At 39.6% G+C, this 17,527-nt stretch overlaps 1 protein-coding gene across 1 annotated transcript; it reads right to left on the minus strand.

The window, feature by feature from the left end:
- Positions 1-251: 251 nt before the first annotated feature.
- On the minus strand, positions 252-13,553 carry B4GALT6 (beta-1,4-galactosyltransferase 6; the record flags this gene model as incomplete). The annotated part of the gene is made up of 9 exons (XM_083359990.1): positions 13,448-13,553; positions 8,675-8,791; positions 8,345-8,458; positions 7,509-7,633; positions 6,003-6,119; positions 5,310-5,497; positions 3,224-3,346; positions 1,066-1,167; positions 252-399 (listed from the first exon to the last, which is right to left on the minus strand). The coding sequence occupies exons 1-9, from the start codon at positions 13,449-13,451 to the stop codon at positions 252-254; spliced, it is 1,038 nt and encodes a 345-aa protein (XP_083216116.1). The 5' UTR covers positions 13,452-13,553.
- Positions 13,554-17,527: the final 3,974 nt, after the last annotated feature.

The following is a 17,527-nucleotide window of genomic DNA, read 5'->3' on the forward strand; positions in this document are numbered from 1 at the left end:
AAAACATTAAAAAAATAATTATAATTCATTGAATGCACGCTTTCTTAGAGAAAGGAATTCTCCTGATTTCTAAGCATGCTATACCTGTATTTATTATCTACAGAAAAGCTAACAAGGCTTGAGTACTTATTGGTTTCTTAATGTGAAGCATTCACTAATAGAGACATGATTGTGCAGTCATTTGAAATACCTGATTTAGTATTTTTCCAGTGTTACAAAGTGTAGATCCAGTAGTTTATTCTACTATTCCATCAATAATCTTGAACAGGAGCTAGTTCTGGCATCAGATTTACAGTGATATTAGTATACAGTTTACTGGCAAATATAGATGGCATATATACTAGATTATTTAAACCATCAATAAACTGACGCTCTTTGGAATATCTTAATAGTTTGTATCTGTGGGGAAAAATATTCAGAACATTGATAAAAAGTAGAAAGTCATTGTCATTTTACAGAACAAAATATAAATGAGTTCTTTATAGTATCTTATTTAAATCATCTATAGGTTTTATATAATTTTATCTTTTTTTAATATTGTAAGCATTCCAGAGTTAACCTGTAGTAAGATAGACAGCTAATAAATATTAAAAATAAATAAATACTTTTGAACTCAAACTGAACACAAGAAAAAGTTCAACAAACATTCTACAAAAACAGACTGGGTAGTTTTTTTGCAAAAAAAAGTATTCAGCAAAAACATTTATTTTGCAATAAATATACTGGACAGATTGTTAGGTAAGGAGAAATAATACCTGTCCAGATGGCTAGATACTAAACTCAAGCAGAATTGAAAGGTATCATGTTAGAAAAGGCTGCATACAAGTTCAATAAATTGTTGTAACCTGCAGCAAGCTGAAAATTTATTGAAATGATATTAAATGTGCTGTCCCATATGTACTTGAATGTAACATAATGACACAAATAGATAAGTAGCAAGAGTTTCTGTCAGGACATCATGTCACAAATTTCATCATTTACCTCTCCTTTACCTTCTGAAAAAACCGATGTACTGCTTGTTATTACCTACCTAATTTCTTTTAAAAGTATTTATTCAAAACTCACCGTCCTAAAAACTGAACTTCTCCTCTGTGATGATGAGGAATTGACTTATACTTCCCAAGTTCTCCTTCTGGTCTTGTCACATTAAATCCTACAGAGTGGACCCTGCAATTGAAATAATAAACATGTGTAAGAAATAAACTCAGTAACAGACATCAGAGGCAACTTTATGTGTGTTAAGTTTGGTGGGAGAGGGAGGTTGCCATAGTTGATTTCATTAGCGGAGCAGAAAAGCTTTTTAAAATAATTTTAGTTACTAAAAGAAGAGGAAATTATACCAAAGAATGATACCAAAACAATAAACGAAGAATAGAACTGAATCAGATTTGTTGTTTGAAGAAAAGCAAAAGGAAGTTTGGATCTAAAACTGTTTCAGAACCACTGAGGGACTGCAGAGAAAAAAAATCCAGAATAAAATCTTCCAAAGCATTTCTAAAAAGAAACAGTTAATCAGCACTTCAAAATGATTCTGATGATCCATGATTTAGAAATCCTAACTCATACTCTGTATACATTTCCTGTTAGACATAATCTTTCCATTATGCCTAAAACAACAACAAAAAGCTGTAGAGCTAGTGCATATGGAGAGCAAGCATTTATAATATTATTTTTGTTACTTTTTTGTTATAACTCATGCTCAGTAAATCCCTATTTCTTCATATAATGAGAAAATCCATATTTTGGTATATAATAAGGTATCATATTCATATCTAAGCCATGTTACTTATGCAAAAAACACTTTAAAAAGTATGAATTTTTTTTAAAAATGGGGCAATGGAAGAGCAAGCCTATATCATACAGTGTGTCCCCTCAATATTTCTACTTCTAGAATAATGAGGTTGATGGTGAAGGGTCATATACATATGATCTTAAAAATATAGTTAATATTTTAAGCCCAACTACTGATATGTCAATATATGGTATTTCAAATTTTAAAGCTCTTGCAAATACGAAATAAAAAATAGTAGCTTGGAAAGGAATCAAAGATTTATACATTCTGAGGAACAGCAGAGTTATAACATCTAATGCTTCAAATACCTTTAATACCCAGTTTGCAGTAAATTGCTAAATATCCCTATTAACCCATGCATTCCAAAATAGAGATTTACCAGCAATTTTCAAACTGGGCACCATCCTAGAAAATAACTTTATTCTGTGAATAAATGTCAAAATTATACTTTCATTCCAATATGTGTGAAATTTGACCTGCAACTCTTGATGTTTAAAATGCAATTGATGAACTGGTTTTGTTTTAAAGGGAATGAGCTCATCTCTTGAGCTACACAGAAAAAAGAAAAAGATGTGCAAACTTTCCTAAAATGTGGACACACCACAAATGGTTTCTGCAGGAAGGATAAGGAGGATCAGACTGATAAAAATAGTGTTGTATTGCAAGCCCCATCCTTCTCTTGCATGTGCCACAACCTCAAATACATGCCCAATAGAGATGTGCATGATGTCAGAATAATAAAATTGAGAAAGTGACAAGATCCAGCACAGACTCCTGTACAGAACTCTGTAAAGTTGTTGCCTTTGGTTTTTAACCTCCAGGTGTCTGTAATTATGTATGTTTTATATGCTCATAGTCGGAGGAGAAAGAACACCTGTTCCGCTTGCTCATCTAATAACAGAATTCCTAGACTATGGCATATCAATCTTGCATAAGTGTGACTGCTTTTGACTAATTGAAAGCAACAACTATGAGCAAAAACACAGTAGCTAAAAAAAAAGTAGCCATTAGCCAATCAGTTGGAAAACTAAGAAAAATACATACATTCATTTTCCACTATGCCACCTTTGGGTTCCATTAAACCAGGGGTATCCAACCTTGGTGACCTTGAGACAGTATGGCTGGGGAACTCTGAGATTTGAAGTGCACAAGTCTTAAAGTTGTCAAGATTGCACTCCCCTGCTTTAGATAGATCCAGAGACATATGCTAGCAAGGAATTCCTGTACCTGTGTGCTGTTACTTAAAGCTGCTCAAATCTGAGTAGCCAATTATTTTTATGACTGGATCCAATAAATCTCTACATTTCATGTATATTTCATGCCAGCAAAAACAAGAACTTAGATATTACTCTTCCATTATCTTACATGTACATGTTCCATCTGCTATGAATTCTGGCCAATGACCTAATAAAGTTAATACAATACAAATACCTGTTCCAAAGGTCGTCATCTTCTCCTCCCCATCCCCAGAAAGCATTTGGAAATCCATTAATTTTTTTGAATTGTTCTACTGTGAGTCCACTTACACCACCAAAAAATTCATTGTATGGAAGTCTGAAAATGAGAGGAAGCATTTACGTTTTGGGCTTGCAAAGATAAAAGGGAAGTGTTCCTTGAATCAAGTTCAAGGTGGAAATTTTCATGTTGGGATTTGGGAGACAGGAGAGAGTCAAGACTTTACCACTAAGCTTAGTACATTTTTATAATTCTTTTCCTTGGCAAGAGTTTTCACATATATAAATAATTTAAATTACTAAATAAATATATTTAAATTGATTTAGAATTTTGGAAATAGATAATATATTAGATAAGGTAGTATTATTTATAGCTGTAACTACAAAACAACTGAACAGTGTATTAATACTCTACTTTTCAAATGGTAGAAGCAAAAATATAATGACACTGGTGGGAAATGAAAAAGGATCTTTAACATACTTCGTAATATTTTAAGACTGTCCTTTTCCTTAAAAAAACAACTTTTTCTTTGTAAATTCTAGAAAAAGGAGAATTTTTTTTAAAAAAAGAATAATATAAAGGGGCAGAATTACAAACATGGATAAAAAGTGAGAAGAACAGATATTCAGGACAGCCACAGATTGAATGTGCACTTCATTGAATCGGAAAGGCTAGGAGTAGGATAAGAAGCAAAACCAAAAGAAAAGCAAGTCAAATTGCTGCAAAACACAGCATATGGGGCAATGTCTGAGGTGCGAGAAAAGGGGAATCAAGCAAAAACATGGGATATTTGTAGGGAGAGTATTTAGCAATGGGATATTAGACTGAGAGTGGGGAAACCCAGGATCTAGTAATCCGTCAGCAATGAAAGCTCATGGAGTAATTTGGGGTAGTCATTTTCTTACCCCAAGGTTGCCATTGTTGAGGGGATAAAAAGAGTGGAGGTCTGTATGTGCTATTTTGAACTCCTGAACAAAAGATAAGATAAAAATCTATTTTTTTCAGAAAGATTTATGTTTCTCAATGAATTAAATTCCAGCCTATTCCATACCTATATAGTCATCTATTCCTGTAAATCACTATCATTAAGATTCATCAAAGAAGCTGCTTGGAGACCCATCAGAAGTAGAAATAAATAAAATCTTACAAATAGTAAATGTTCACAGTGGAACTACACAGTAAAACTAGGCATGTTAAAACTCTTGTAAAAAAATCCAGGGTCATAAATGAGAATTTCCTGCAGCTCTTTCCATACTCTCCAATTTGTTCTTTTAACATTGAGCATTTTGAAAGTCTTATGTACTAGGAGAACTTGAATTAAATTCTTCCTCATTCTGCTCCTGGCTTTCACTGTTTGAATTCACAGTCAAAACTGACCTTTAATCAAAGGGGAGAAAAGATATATAGAAGATTGTAAATTGAGGTTTTCAAATATGTCGTGTACACTGATATATTTTTTATTTAATGTTCTTAAAGTTCCTGGTAACATTATAAGCTGAGGTGCATTTTTAAATGACATTTCATCTTCATGAACATGTCCGTGGAATATTTGGTAATATCAATAAATATATTCAGGGAATGTGAGGATCAACTGAAAATATTTTTCGATACTGGTAGTCCTCAACTTACAGTTTATTTAGTGACCTTTCAAAGTTATAACAGCACTGAAAAAAGTGTCTTATGACCTTTTTTCACACTTACAATGGTTACAGCATTCCTATGGTCATGTGACCAAAATTCAAATGCTTGTCAACTGACTCATATTTCTAACCATTGCAGTGTCCCAGGGTCATGTGATCATCTTTTGTGACCTTCTGACAAGCAAAATCAATAGGAGAAGCCAGATTCACTTAACAACCGTGTTACTAACTTAACAGCTGCAGTGTTTCACTTAAGAGTTGTGGCAAGAAAGGTCATAAAATGGGGCAAAACTCACTTAACAACTGTCTCTCTTAGCAACACAAATTTTGGGTTTAGTTGTCGTAAATCAAGGACTACCTGTACTGCTTATTTTGACTAATTGCACAAATACAGCAGGTCAGAATTTCTACATGTTACGTACATGTACATATACTTATCCAATTTTGTGGCAAAGTGACGTGGCATTTCACCACATCCATAATAATTTCTATCATTTTCTGGTAAATGATCCACATCATGAAAGATTACACAGTCCCAATCACCATCCTTCATAGCTTCTTTGAAGCCAATATTAAACAGCATTGCTCGGTTAAAAGGCTGTGTTCCTACCTTAACAGAGGGCAAAATAGAAGAATAAACTGTTAAAGAAAGTTAATTAGGATATGCAGATTAACAACTGGAATACAATTACATAATACTATATAACCATTGAAATCAATGAATCTGGGCTATGACAGCTCGTGTCATTAATTTTAATGTGCCCATTTTAATTGAAGTATATTATCGGTATACATCCAATCCTTAATTAAATTCCCAATTCCCACTAATAGGAGAACGATAGAAACAATATTTTAAAAATACTGGAGTCACACTAGAGAAGATGTGGAAGATTCCAATTAAGTTGACATATATTTTAATATTCAAAGATTTTCTGGTGCTGATCTGGAATTCAAGTTATAGAAGTTCTGTGTTAAGAAAATATGCCCAGACACAGGAAAAATATTGCTCAACAACATTGGCAGACACACACTGTTTATTGTTGAATATATTCATCCAAATATGTGTAAGAAAATAATATCTAAATTTATTCTGTTTTAAATAAATGTAAACTCACCTGTTCAACAACATAGAAAGCAAATTCTAGCCTCTGCCTCTGCAACACTGGTATTAAATGTCGGAAAAATATAGGAAGGTGTTCATTACGATTGCGAAAAGGGATGAGTATTGCAACCTTTAAAAATAGAAAAACATCTGAAAGCTATGCTAGCAGACTGAATTACAGAAGTTAAACATAAATCTTAGGAAAACTATTTGCTGGTGTGCATGATTATGGTTATGCAACAAGCATGATCACAGAAAATTAATTTTAATTACTTTTCTACAAATTAATCTAAATATGTGCACTGTCTAAAGAAAATCTCAAATTTCAAAGATCTCTTAAGAAAAATCTGTTTTAACCTATTACTGCTAAGTTTGTTTTGACAATAAACAATGGAAGAACTACATTTTTTGTCTTCATATTGACATATCCAGCTGCCTTCTGCATAATGCTTTAGTTTAGTTTATTATTTTAGTAACTCAGAATGAGATGGGTGGTACCTAAATTTGATAAATAAAATAAATAAAAATAAAATAAACAGTTTGCAATCACCATACCTTAGGTAATGCTTGATTTTAATATGTGGTTCTGGTATTTCTGAGATAAAGTTATGCCCTATTCCAGTGGTTCTCAACTTCTTCACACAGACCTCCTTTAAATACCCTTTGTGTCCACGGACCATGGCCACAGACCCCCAAGACTTAACTCAAGATTTAAATCCTAACATTTCTTCCAGCTTTCATGGACCCACTATGATGATACCCCAGCGCGCACGCCCCCCAGGTGTCCTCAGACCACAGGTTGAGAACCACTGCCCTATTCCATCATTTGTCAGATTAAATCCCTGAGAATATAGGGAACAGCCTTTTCAATATTGGCAGCTCAGAAATTTATCTTCCCAAAACTGTCATCTATGTTCATTTTAGTAAGCAAATGGAGGAACATTTATTTATTGGTGTTTTTCAAAATGCCAAACTAGACTGAACATGGACAAACACATTTATTGTTGATAAAATTGTCCCATTCATTTATGAAATGTAAATGTAAAGATTTCAGCTTTTGTATCCAAAAGAATAAATTGGCAAAGGGAGTTGAATTCTCATTCCTTTGTCTCCAACACATCTCCAAGAAGAGAAGCTGGAAGAAACATACCTGAAGTACATGACATCCTGTTTTACGTAACAGATGTGCAAATATCTAAATCTGGTTGTCCTTATCACATTCTTTTTATGGTCTGAAGCCTATCCATGGCTAATGATTTGGACTATACCTAAATTGAATAACAAGATGCTTACAGAGACAGACATGTGGGTAAAAGATAACAAGGTGTTATTCTGTCTTTATTCTAGCATGCTTTTCAAACTGCAATTTATTATGAGCTTCTTGTTTCAATGAAAAATAAATTACACTTCAGCATGTCAGGTATATATGAAAATATGTTCTGATATTGCAAAAACAACCAGATTCTAACTTTAAGAAAATCACAGACTCTAGAATACTAGAAATTCAATTGCACTTTACCTTCCAACGTGGTTTACAGTCTTTTGGCTTCCAGTGACCACCCGGTTCAATATTTAAATCCTTAGAAAACATCTCTTGAATTTCTTCCAAACTAATTTCACTCATATTTGCTTCAATAAAGCCTCCTAAGTGATGATGAGAAGTCAATTTTGATTAAGATTTTCCCCACATTTAAAGTTAAGATGTGTAAATGACATATTACGTATAACAGTAATACACAAATCTGATACAGATTTTCAAATCTACCACACAATACAGTTAAGAAAAGGAGAATTTCTACTTCAACCTGAGGTGATGGGAACCTGAGCAGGAGCCCTTTGAGTAATGTTTTCAGCAGCTAGGACTGCCTTTGGTTAATGTTTCTAGTTCTTTGAAGTAAAGAAGCAGGAATGTGAAATTCTGATAAGGACTGGTTCAAAATTGTCAGACAAGAATTCTCCAAAGAGTTGAACTTTAGTAATTCGAAAACTAATTATAATCTAAGAACCACACCTACTGAACATGCAATTGGGCATTAACAAGATTATGCTAAGATCATTATGGGATAATATAAAATGTTACACATTATGTACTAAACTGAATCCTCAATTGACTGAAATGATACATTAAAGTGGAAATAAAAAGTGCGCCAAAATCAATTCTGAAATTCTAAATTTATTTTTGTAAAATGCTTACAAATTATTTTTTAAAATATTTTTCTTTTCCTAGGGAAATTATAGTTATACTGTACATTTAAAAATTGTAATGCTGTTAAAATCCTTATTGAAAATGTGTTTCAAAACAATTTGTGACATGTTTAAATTAATAGTTTTCTGTTAAGATAAAAATAAACTTACTCATGGAGGGCAATTTTTCTGGACAAGATTGAGAAGGAGAATAAGTGAAGTTATCTGGAAGATATGTCACTGTTTGGGCAATACTATCACTTGTACTGTTGCCTTCCGGATAATCTTAACAGAAACAAAAATATTTTCCATTAATTATTTCTGTAATGTTTATAAGGTTGTCTTCCCAACTCATTTTATACAGTTTTATCATTTTATATATGTCCAATGCTGCTGATCTTAAATAATTTGTTGAGCTTTGACTCATAATTAGCTCAGAATGTTACTAAAAATATTTTTCATAGTTACATTAACCTTCAAAATATTGTATAATATTCCTACCTGTGCCATTTATTGTAGCATTTTTATTAGTGTACAGTCTAATCATATGTCCTATTGTTTTCACATTTTCTTTCAGCATTATACCTCGTGCTTGTACCATAAATAAATATGTATTTGCTGTAAAGAAAAAAAATCAAAATTAACTTCAACTTAAAATTTAAAGATGGACAGATAATATTATAAATCGGGCAGAATGAATAATTTTAGGATAACTATTATAGACAACTCAAATAAATAAATTATAGATAATTTAAATTGGCAAAAATAAACATGTGGAACTGGAATATGAAATGCAATTATCTTGAGTAGCTTTCTACCCTCTTTGAAAGCTGTACATACTAGACACAGAGCATATCTACTTGAACAAAAGGAATAATTAATCAGTCATAGGTCTAACTTTTATTCTTGTCTCCAATTTCACAAGTGATTGATGCTAATAGCACTGATCATCCAGCACATAATCAATCTGCAAATGCAACAAAACTTCACATTACTAAATGCACTTTTACAAAATCCCATTCCATGTTATCTTTTGTAACATTGGGAAGTATCAAGCCCACAGGGTGAAACAACTTATTAAAATGATTCCACCCAACATTAAATTCTTTCTAGGAAATAATAGAACTATGGTTGTAATTAGAAAAATACTGGTTTCATATTACATGTCAACTTTTAAAGTTATATTGTTTCTAAAACTTGGAAGTGAGAATCACACTTGATGGTCATATCAATTTTCTCTGTAGAATGCATGTGAAGAAACATAAATTAAGTAATGTTTCAATTATGTTTGTGACTAGTTACAATGATTTAAAATTAATGTGCATTATATAATTTTTTTATCTATGTCCTATCTTACCAGATAGGTGGAAAGGTAACAGTGCTCCATGACGTCATGCTAGCCACATGTCTTTGGACAGCCCTGGCTCAAAGATCTTGAAACAAAGATGAGCCCCATCCCTACAGTCGGCAATGACCCGCGGAATAAAATCTGCAGGGACACCTTTATCTTTTAACTTCCCAGAAAGTAATTCAATGTTATTAATCCAACTATATAAAATATGCAAAACATAATGAAATGCTAACATATATTAAAAATTCCACATCTCTACATCAGAAAATATCATTGTATGAAATCTTTACATCAGAGAATGTTATTATATGATGTAGTCGGATATATTTCAAATTCAGCCAAAGCTAATGTCACTAGTGGAAGTAAAAAATTTAGAAAAGGTTTTCATTTCTGGACTTCTATGAAGTTTCATTCCCAATCTGTTTCTCTGAAGCTCCTTTGTGTTGCAGATGGCAATATCACAGGAAAATCTTTTTTGTCATTTTGAGAATAGTGGCTGTCCATAGCTAGCTTCAATGGCACCATAATGAAGATCATATACATTGGTATTGCATGTTTACATTGTATGATGATGTGATGCAGGCATCATCATTGTCCCCTTGCCCCTCCAGGAGATATTCATCTGCCAGGGTCATGGCTGAATACAGACTTAGTTTGTAGTAGAAGATAGAACTAAATACTTCATCTACTGGTATGTGCAGGGCTTTTTTTGTCACAGAATGCACCAGAACGGAGTTTCGGCACCTTTTTTCGACCGATTTTCCAGAGTTGCATTCTTTTCCTATTGTTGCCCTTCCTATCCTTGTTTGCTTTTGAAAATGCCCCACTGGCAGTATGGTGCGAGGGGGGTCCCCTCCGTCACTGTCTGCCTTGTCTAGGAGGCAGTGGTGTAGCGTGGGTTGTCAGCACCCGGGGCAAGGCAAGTAATTTGCGCCCCCTAACCCGTGGACTGTCCCTCCCCCAGATAGTCCCTCGCTCTCTCTCCGCACTGCACGCCTGGCACCCCCCCTCCACAGTGGGCGGCGACCCGGCGGCTCGGATCGGATTCGCACAGCCAGCACTGCAGTGAGAGAGAGTGAGTGAGCCAGGCAGGGGCAGAGAGCTGCGAGTGCGAGCGCGCCCCTCCCAGATGTTGCGCCCGGTGCAGCCGGCCCCCCCTGCACCCTCCACACTACACCACTGCTAGGAGGAGCCATGAGGCGCTGGAGCACCACAGCCAGAGTGTGGCTTGATTGGCTGGGAAGCCGATGATGTGGAAGCCTATGGTGGCGTTGGGAGACACATAAACATGAAGGCCATCTTTCACAAGATGGTGAATGAGCCTTTTGCCTTCCCTTACAGAAGGTGGAGTGTGTGAGAGGTTAAAAAGAGGCGAAGCGAGCGGAAAGAAAGACGGCTGGCGTGGAAGCTTGCCCGACAGCGAAACTTTGCTCTTTCAGTTTCTTGGGTAGTTTAAAGGCTAGGATGTGTATGAAAATCTGTTTTTAGTCTTTTATACTTTATATTCAAACTGCAGAGGGGAAGAATAAGAATAAAGCCAATGTCTTGTGATTTGGAGGTATTATTATTAATACTATATATTAATTATATATTGGTCAGATGTAAAGGTAGACCTACAGTACGAGGTTTAATCAGATCTATTTATTAAATTGGGTTTAACTTAAAGGTAAATTAAAGGTAATCTGCTCACTGACAAACTTTCACCTTTAATTTGTTTCACGTCAGTATCCATATTAAACTCCAAATGTAAATTTTTCCAGCTTGTTTGACAACTTCTTAAAAATAATTCAATCTTTTACAAGTAACCAAATTTTGTTTTATTGCTGACTTTGTAAAAATGCCGCTTGGGGCCCCCCCGAAAGCCCTAATAAGCAGGTATATACATAGAATGAAGGCTATTGCTAAGCACATTGTGCTTTAGATTGTAAGCCGCCCTGAGTCTTCGGAGAAGGGCGGGATATAAATGTGATTAAGAAAAAAAAAGCTGACATTTCCACTCATTAAACTAAATGGGAATGCCAGTGGTAAATGTCCCAAAAGATTAATAAAATGCCTTCTTGTAATTTAAAGCTATACAGTGCATGGTAATATTAATAGCATTAACTTATCTTGAACAAAATCCTAGTCTTTTAGACACCCTAAAAATTGAAGGGTTTTTTTCAACTACAAAGGTAAACCTTTTAGGGTTGGCAAGGTGGGTTGTATGACATGTGTGAGTTCCGGCACCTCTTTTTTTTTCTTTTTTACAAAAAAGCACTGGGTATGTGTCTTCTAGAGGGTAAATGGAAAATATAACCACTGGAAGGAATGAAGCAAATTTTGCTGTTCTGTCATGGTAGATACTCCAATTGTGATTAAAGAGATGCTGAGTAAAAAAATCAAATCATTTTGATAGCTCATGACAGAGCTATGCTGGGAGTTGAATTTTGAAGAGATAAAACTTTTTGAAGAGATAATGGCTAGATACACTTGCTGCATCTTCATTCAATGTGCTAGTTTTGGCTTTTAAAATTAGATATGATTTCAGATCAGCTGATCTGAAGGGCAATTCACCATCAATTAATCTGCCTCAAGCCTGGGAACAGGCTTGTAGCATATTAAAACTATTTAATCAAGTACAAGGTCTTCATAGTAGGGGCCTTATGTATTTGTACTTCTTTTAGGAAAAGATTGCTTTTCCCTAGAAATAGAAAGAAAGAAAGAAAGAAAGAAAGAAAGAAAGAAAGAAAGAAAGGAAGGAAGGAAGAAAGAAAGAAAGGAAGGAAGGAAGGAAGGAAGAAAGAAAGAAAGAAAGAAAGAAAGAAAGAAAGAAAGAAAGAAAGAGAGAAAGAAAGCAGACATTTTCTAAAATAATGTTGAATGGAAAACTTTAAATTCCACTTTTTAAATTAACGTTATCAAATTCATGAGCAAAGTACTGTTATATGTGCTATAAAATGTTATATGAATTGCTCGTAGGCAGCAAACATTGAAAGTCACTCATTATGTAAATGATATCGATTAGTTTTTTTCTTGAAATAAATCTCTTGAAAAGCAGCTAAAATGCATCTGTATATTGTAAGCAGTACACAAGCTTTGTATTCAGCATGGCATTGAAAAATGTTACCAAAAAGAAACATTTTTCTATTTTTCAACAAGCAGCCCACAAGAGACAAGAACGAGTCCTACCAAAGAATAATAAGCATATTTAACCTTCCCCTTCAAAACAATATAAAATAAGAGGTAGAGATGATGTTTTGATGGAAGAAACTGCTCAAAGAATTATTATAGAAAAATTATGTGGTATAATTGATTCTGAAGGTGAGCCATTAAGTCACAATTTGTCCAACAAACCTAAAGTCCAATAACTTCCAGTCATCTCACACATTCCAGCGTCACCACCGAGGAGGTGTATGTGATTTTGTCAAGAGCAACAATTTACATCTGGAGTATTGATTTAAGCCCCTGAAGCAACATATGATCATTTCTAGAAAAACGTGCATTGTTTTCCCAGTACACAAGAATATCCGGGTCTTTCAAAACTGCAGTTCCCCAGAAGCCTCCCATATTCTGTCTACACGGGACATGTCTCTAGAAGCAGCCAAGAGAAATTATTTCCTATTTTGGCATTCTCACATTAAATTGCGGCATGTGGGAACTTACAGGTGGACACAGACAAATTTATCTAACCAGGGCATAGATATACATGTGGGGAAATCTCCTCCAAGACGACGCTTATCAACACTGAGATGGGGATTGAAATGGTAGCGTTCAACCATCTCCGGAGCGGAGCAGGTGGCCCTTGACCGGGTCTCCCAGCCCACCTGGCAGCATCTTATCCTCACCGTTTCCCGTTGGGGCAGGCAGCTCTAAGGCGGCGCCTCCTCTAATCCCACCCACCGACCTTGGAGGAGGGCGAGAGAGAGAGAGAGAGCTGGCCTTACCCATGCCAGGAGCCACATAGACGAAGTAAAGGCAAGAGGAAGAAAAGGAGAAGAAGAAGATGAAGACCAGGATAGAGCGGTTGGAGACTCGCAGCGCCGTCCTGAAGAGAGGCGGCATCCTCCTCCTCCTCCTCCTCCTCCTCCTTCCAGGGCAGGAGAGACCGCTCCCCGAGGCCCGGCTACGCTGCCCGGGCAAAGCGCTGTCCGCCGAATAGGGTCCGAAGGGATGCCGGAGAAGCAGCTTCCAGACCGCCGGCGGCAGCGGAGAAGCAGCAGCAGCAGCAGGGATGACTCATGGCATCCCAGGGTGGGGAGGCTCTTCTGGGGAGGGGGCGTGTGGAGAGGAGCGGAGCGGAGCCCCGCGGGTGGGGCTGGGGGTGGGCTGGGGTGGCTCTCGGCCAGGCTTCAAAGCCAAGGAGGGTGAGCGGCGAGCGCGGAGGGAAAGGGGAGGCGGCGGCGAGGGTGGTTGGTGGTGGTGGTGGGGAGAGAGACGCTTCGTGACGCAAGTGACAGGAACGAGCAGACCCTACCACAGCCGGGGGGGGGGTCGGTGGGTCCCGTGGGGGGAGCGCCACCGGCAGCGAAAGGGCCCCGCCTCGCTCGGCTCCCGTTCAGTCAATCGGGGCTTCCCCCCGGCCCAAGTGGAGAGCGGCGGCCGGCGTTGCCTGTTCAGGTGTGGCGGTTCCTCCTCCTCCTCCTCCTCCTCCTCCTCCTCCTCCTCCTCCTCCTCCTCCTCCTCCTTCTTCTTCTTTTTCTTCCTCTCTCTCTCTCTCTCTCTCTCTCTCTCTCTCTCTCTCTCTCCCTCTCCCTCTCTCCCTCTCTCTCTCTCTCCCTCTCTCTCTCTCCCCCTCCCTCTCTCCCTCTCCCTCCCTCTCCCTCTCCCTCTCCCTCTCTCTCTCTCCCTCTCTCTCTCTCCCTCACTCTCTCTCTCTCTCTCCTCCCCACGAACCCCACCTCGCCCTCCCCGCTTCGCTTCGGAACCAGGGGCCGGGCAGGCGCCCGGACTGCTACGACGGTGGGCGTGCGCGCCCCGGATTCCCTGCGCGGCGAGGGACTGCGGAACTGCGGGGAACGAGCCGGAGCGCGCGCCGCTTCCTTAAGGCCCCGGCTGCCGACCCCGCGTGAACCGGCCAAGCCCGCCGGGCTCTATAGTCGGTCCGAGGGGGGCAGCTGGAGGAAAGAAACTCTTGGCGGCCTCCGCCACAAAAAAAAATAAAAATGAAGGGGAGGAACTGGGATATCTCGGTACCTTAAACCAGCGTTTCCCAACCTTAGGAACTTGAAGATGCGTGGACTTCAACTCCCAGAATTCCCCAGCCAGCTGGCTGGGGAATTCTGGGAGTTGAAGTCCACGCATCTTCAAGTTCCTAAAGGTTGGGAAACGCTGCCTTAAACTAATCGTTATTACCAAAGATTGCCTGCGCTAGGAAATCTGGTAAGAAAGAAGCTGCGGTCTTGTGGCCGGTAGTGTATGCAACCTTCCAACAATCGGATGGTTTTATTTTTATTTTTATTTTATTTTATTTAATTCCATTTATATCCCGCCCTTCTCCGAAGACTCAGGGCGGCTTACAAGCTTAGCAGTAGCCTTCATTCTATGTATATGCCTGCTTATTAGGGCTTTCACACACACACCCCAAGCGGCATTATTACAAAGTCAGCTTAATTGCCCCCAACAATCTGGGTCCTCGTTTTACCTACCTCGGAAGGATGGAAGGCTGAGTCAACCTTGAGCCTGGTTGATTAGCAGAGGGGAAATAGATATTGTACAGGATGGTGGGGAAGGCTGTAATCTATTTCTTCTCCCAGCGATGGATGAAAGGCAGAGCCAGCTGTCTCTCACTCCTCCATCTCATCTCTTGGAGATAGTTGCATATATAATGTTAGCGTTGATTTCTCCCCCCCCCCCCACAACTGATGGAAATTCAGGTGATACGGAATCCTTATAGGGATGCAGTAATGGGTGACGCGTAGAAGGGTGGGTAGGAACATAATGAGCTGTGCGCAAAAAAGACAATAGTTTGGAGAGGTGTAAGGAGTAGGCATGAAGTGGAAGAAAAGAAGGGGCTAAGAGAAAAAATAATTGGACAAATGAGAGACAGAGATGAGAGAAGGCAAGAGAGGCCAGCAGGCTAAAGGGAAACTAGTGGAAGTCTTCAAGGATCTAGGCCAGGGGTGTCAAACTCAATTTCATTGAGGGCCACATCAGCATTATGGTTGCCCTTGGGGGGCCCGGTGGGTGTGACCAAGTGGGTGTGGCTGGGTGGGCGTGGCCAGCTCAATGCTGCTCACTCAGCACAGCTTACTCGAAATGCCTGGGTCAGGAGAGAACAAGTTGCACCAGCTAATTTCATGTGGGGAAATCTCATTGCCCCACAAGCTCTTCACCTCCCCAAACATCTGCAGCCAAGCATGTGCAGAGGATGGAAAAAGGGCCTTCTTCCCAAGCCCAGGCATGATTGGTTGTTAGCTCAGATGTACATAGCTTGCTAGTCTCCAAGCTGAGAGAGAGAGAGGGAGAGAGAGAGAGAGCATTCCTTCTTCTGCCTTGACAGATCTCTGGAGAGCAAGAGGAGGCAGGGAGCAGCACTTCCCAGTCCTGCATGAGGGAGGTTGGCCCTTCTTGAAAGGGAATCCCCATTTCCACTCATGCGTGGATGGAGGAAAAAAATCAGCAATCCACCATCACTCAGAAGCTGGTCTAGCAGCCACAAGGACTACTCAGCCTCCATTTCTGATCAGATTCTGATATTTTCATGGCTGCCTTCCAGTCTCTCATTGCAAGGGGGGGTGGGAATCAAGCTTTCCCAAATAGGAAACAAGGAACCACTTGCTCCATTTTTTCCCAACAACTCTCCTATGTCCATGAAGCCCAGAAATAGAGTTTAAAATCCCTGAAATATCCATCCAAAATTTAGCTTTTGCAAGCAATGCTGGTTAGTTCTTTCAAGGTCTGTCAGTCTGTCCTTTGGGGGAGACCCAAAGCATCCCTCCATTGATTTCAACATATTTTCTACCAAGAATCAGACTGAGCATAATGTGGTTTGGGGACCCAGGGGGCAAGGGGATGGGGCTCATGGGGGCACTGGCAGGGATGGCCTGTGGAAAAGGAGGCCAGCGGCATGTGATCCAGGCTGGGAACATGCGGGGGGGGGAGCAACTCCAGGACAGAGGGATGGAGCCAGTCTGGGCACTGCCCAAAATTGCAGGAGTGTGGCTGCTGCCTCACTCTTGTGGCCCCAAAGGGCTGCCCAGCATTCTGCCTCCCCCCTCCCAACTCTCCGCAGCCCCAAGCCCGCTTGCACTGAAGGGCACAAGGAGACTTTGAAATTGACAGCACATTTTCTCCTCCACAGAAATCTGGAGACATTCCCAGGCCACCAAGGCCCAGGGCTGTGGTGTTCACAGAGCCAAGGGTGGCACCTACTCTGGAACAGTTGGGGCACAAAGGAGCATCTGGGGATGCCCCAGTATGACTCCTGCTGAAAGAAAGTTGGCAGCAGTGTCCTTGAGTGGCAGGCAGGGTGGCAAAAACAGTTTTTAGTGCTCAGCTCTACTATACTGCCCAGACCCCAGCCTGTAAAAAATCTGGCTGCAGCTTCTTCTCCAATTGGTCCCGCTTTCCCTGCACAGACCAAATGGGAGATCCGCTCCAGGTTTTCCAGCCAGCCCGCCCAGTTTCTGAGTCCAAGGCATCCTTAGAGCTAAGGAGCTGCTCTGGCTACTGCGTTCCTGCCTGCCTTTCAAGTTGGGATAGACTGCAGCTGCTCTTCAACTTTAGAAGGAAAGACACCCAGACCCCAGCCTGTAAAAAATCACACTCTGCCTCTGGCTGGAGCTTCTCCTCCAATTGGTCCTGCTTTCACTGCGCAGACCAAATGGGAGATCTGCTCCAGCTTTTCCAGCCAGCCCGGTAGAGGAGCCATCTGCGGCTCTTTCTCTGGCCACCTCAAGTCTGCCTCCTGTCTGGGCACCTCTCCCCCTCACCGGCTGGGTGTTGCTCCCTCCCCCCCATCCTCCCTCCCTCCCTCCTACCTACCTCCTCTGCGTCTGGTTGGCAGGAGACTAATGAGCTGCACA

This window comes from Vipera ursinii (assembly GCF_947247035.1).
Source record: "Vipera ursinii genome assembly, chromosome: 3".
Taxonomy (NCBI): Eukaryota; Metazoa; Chordata; class Lepidosauria; order Squamata; family Viperidae; genus Vipera; species Vipera ursinii.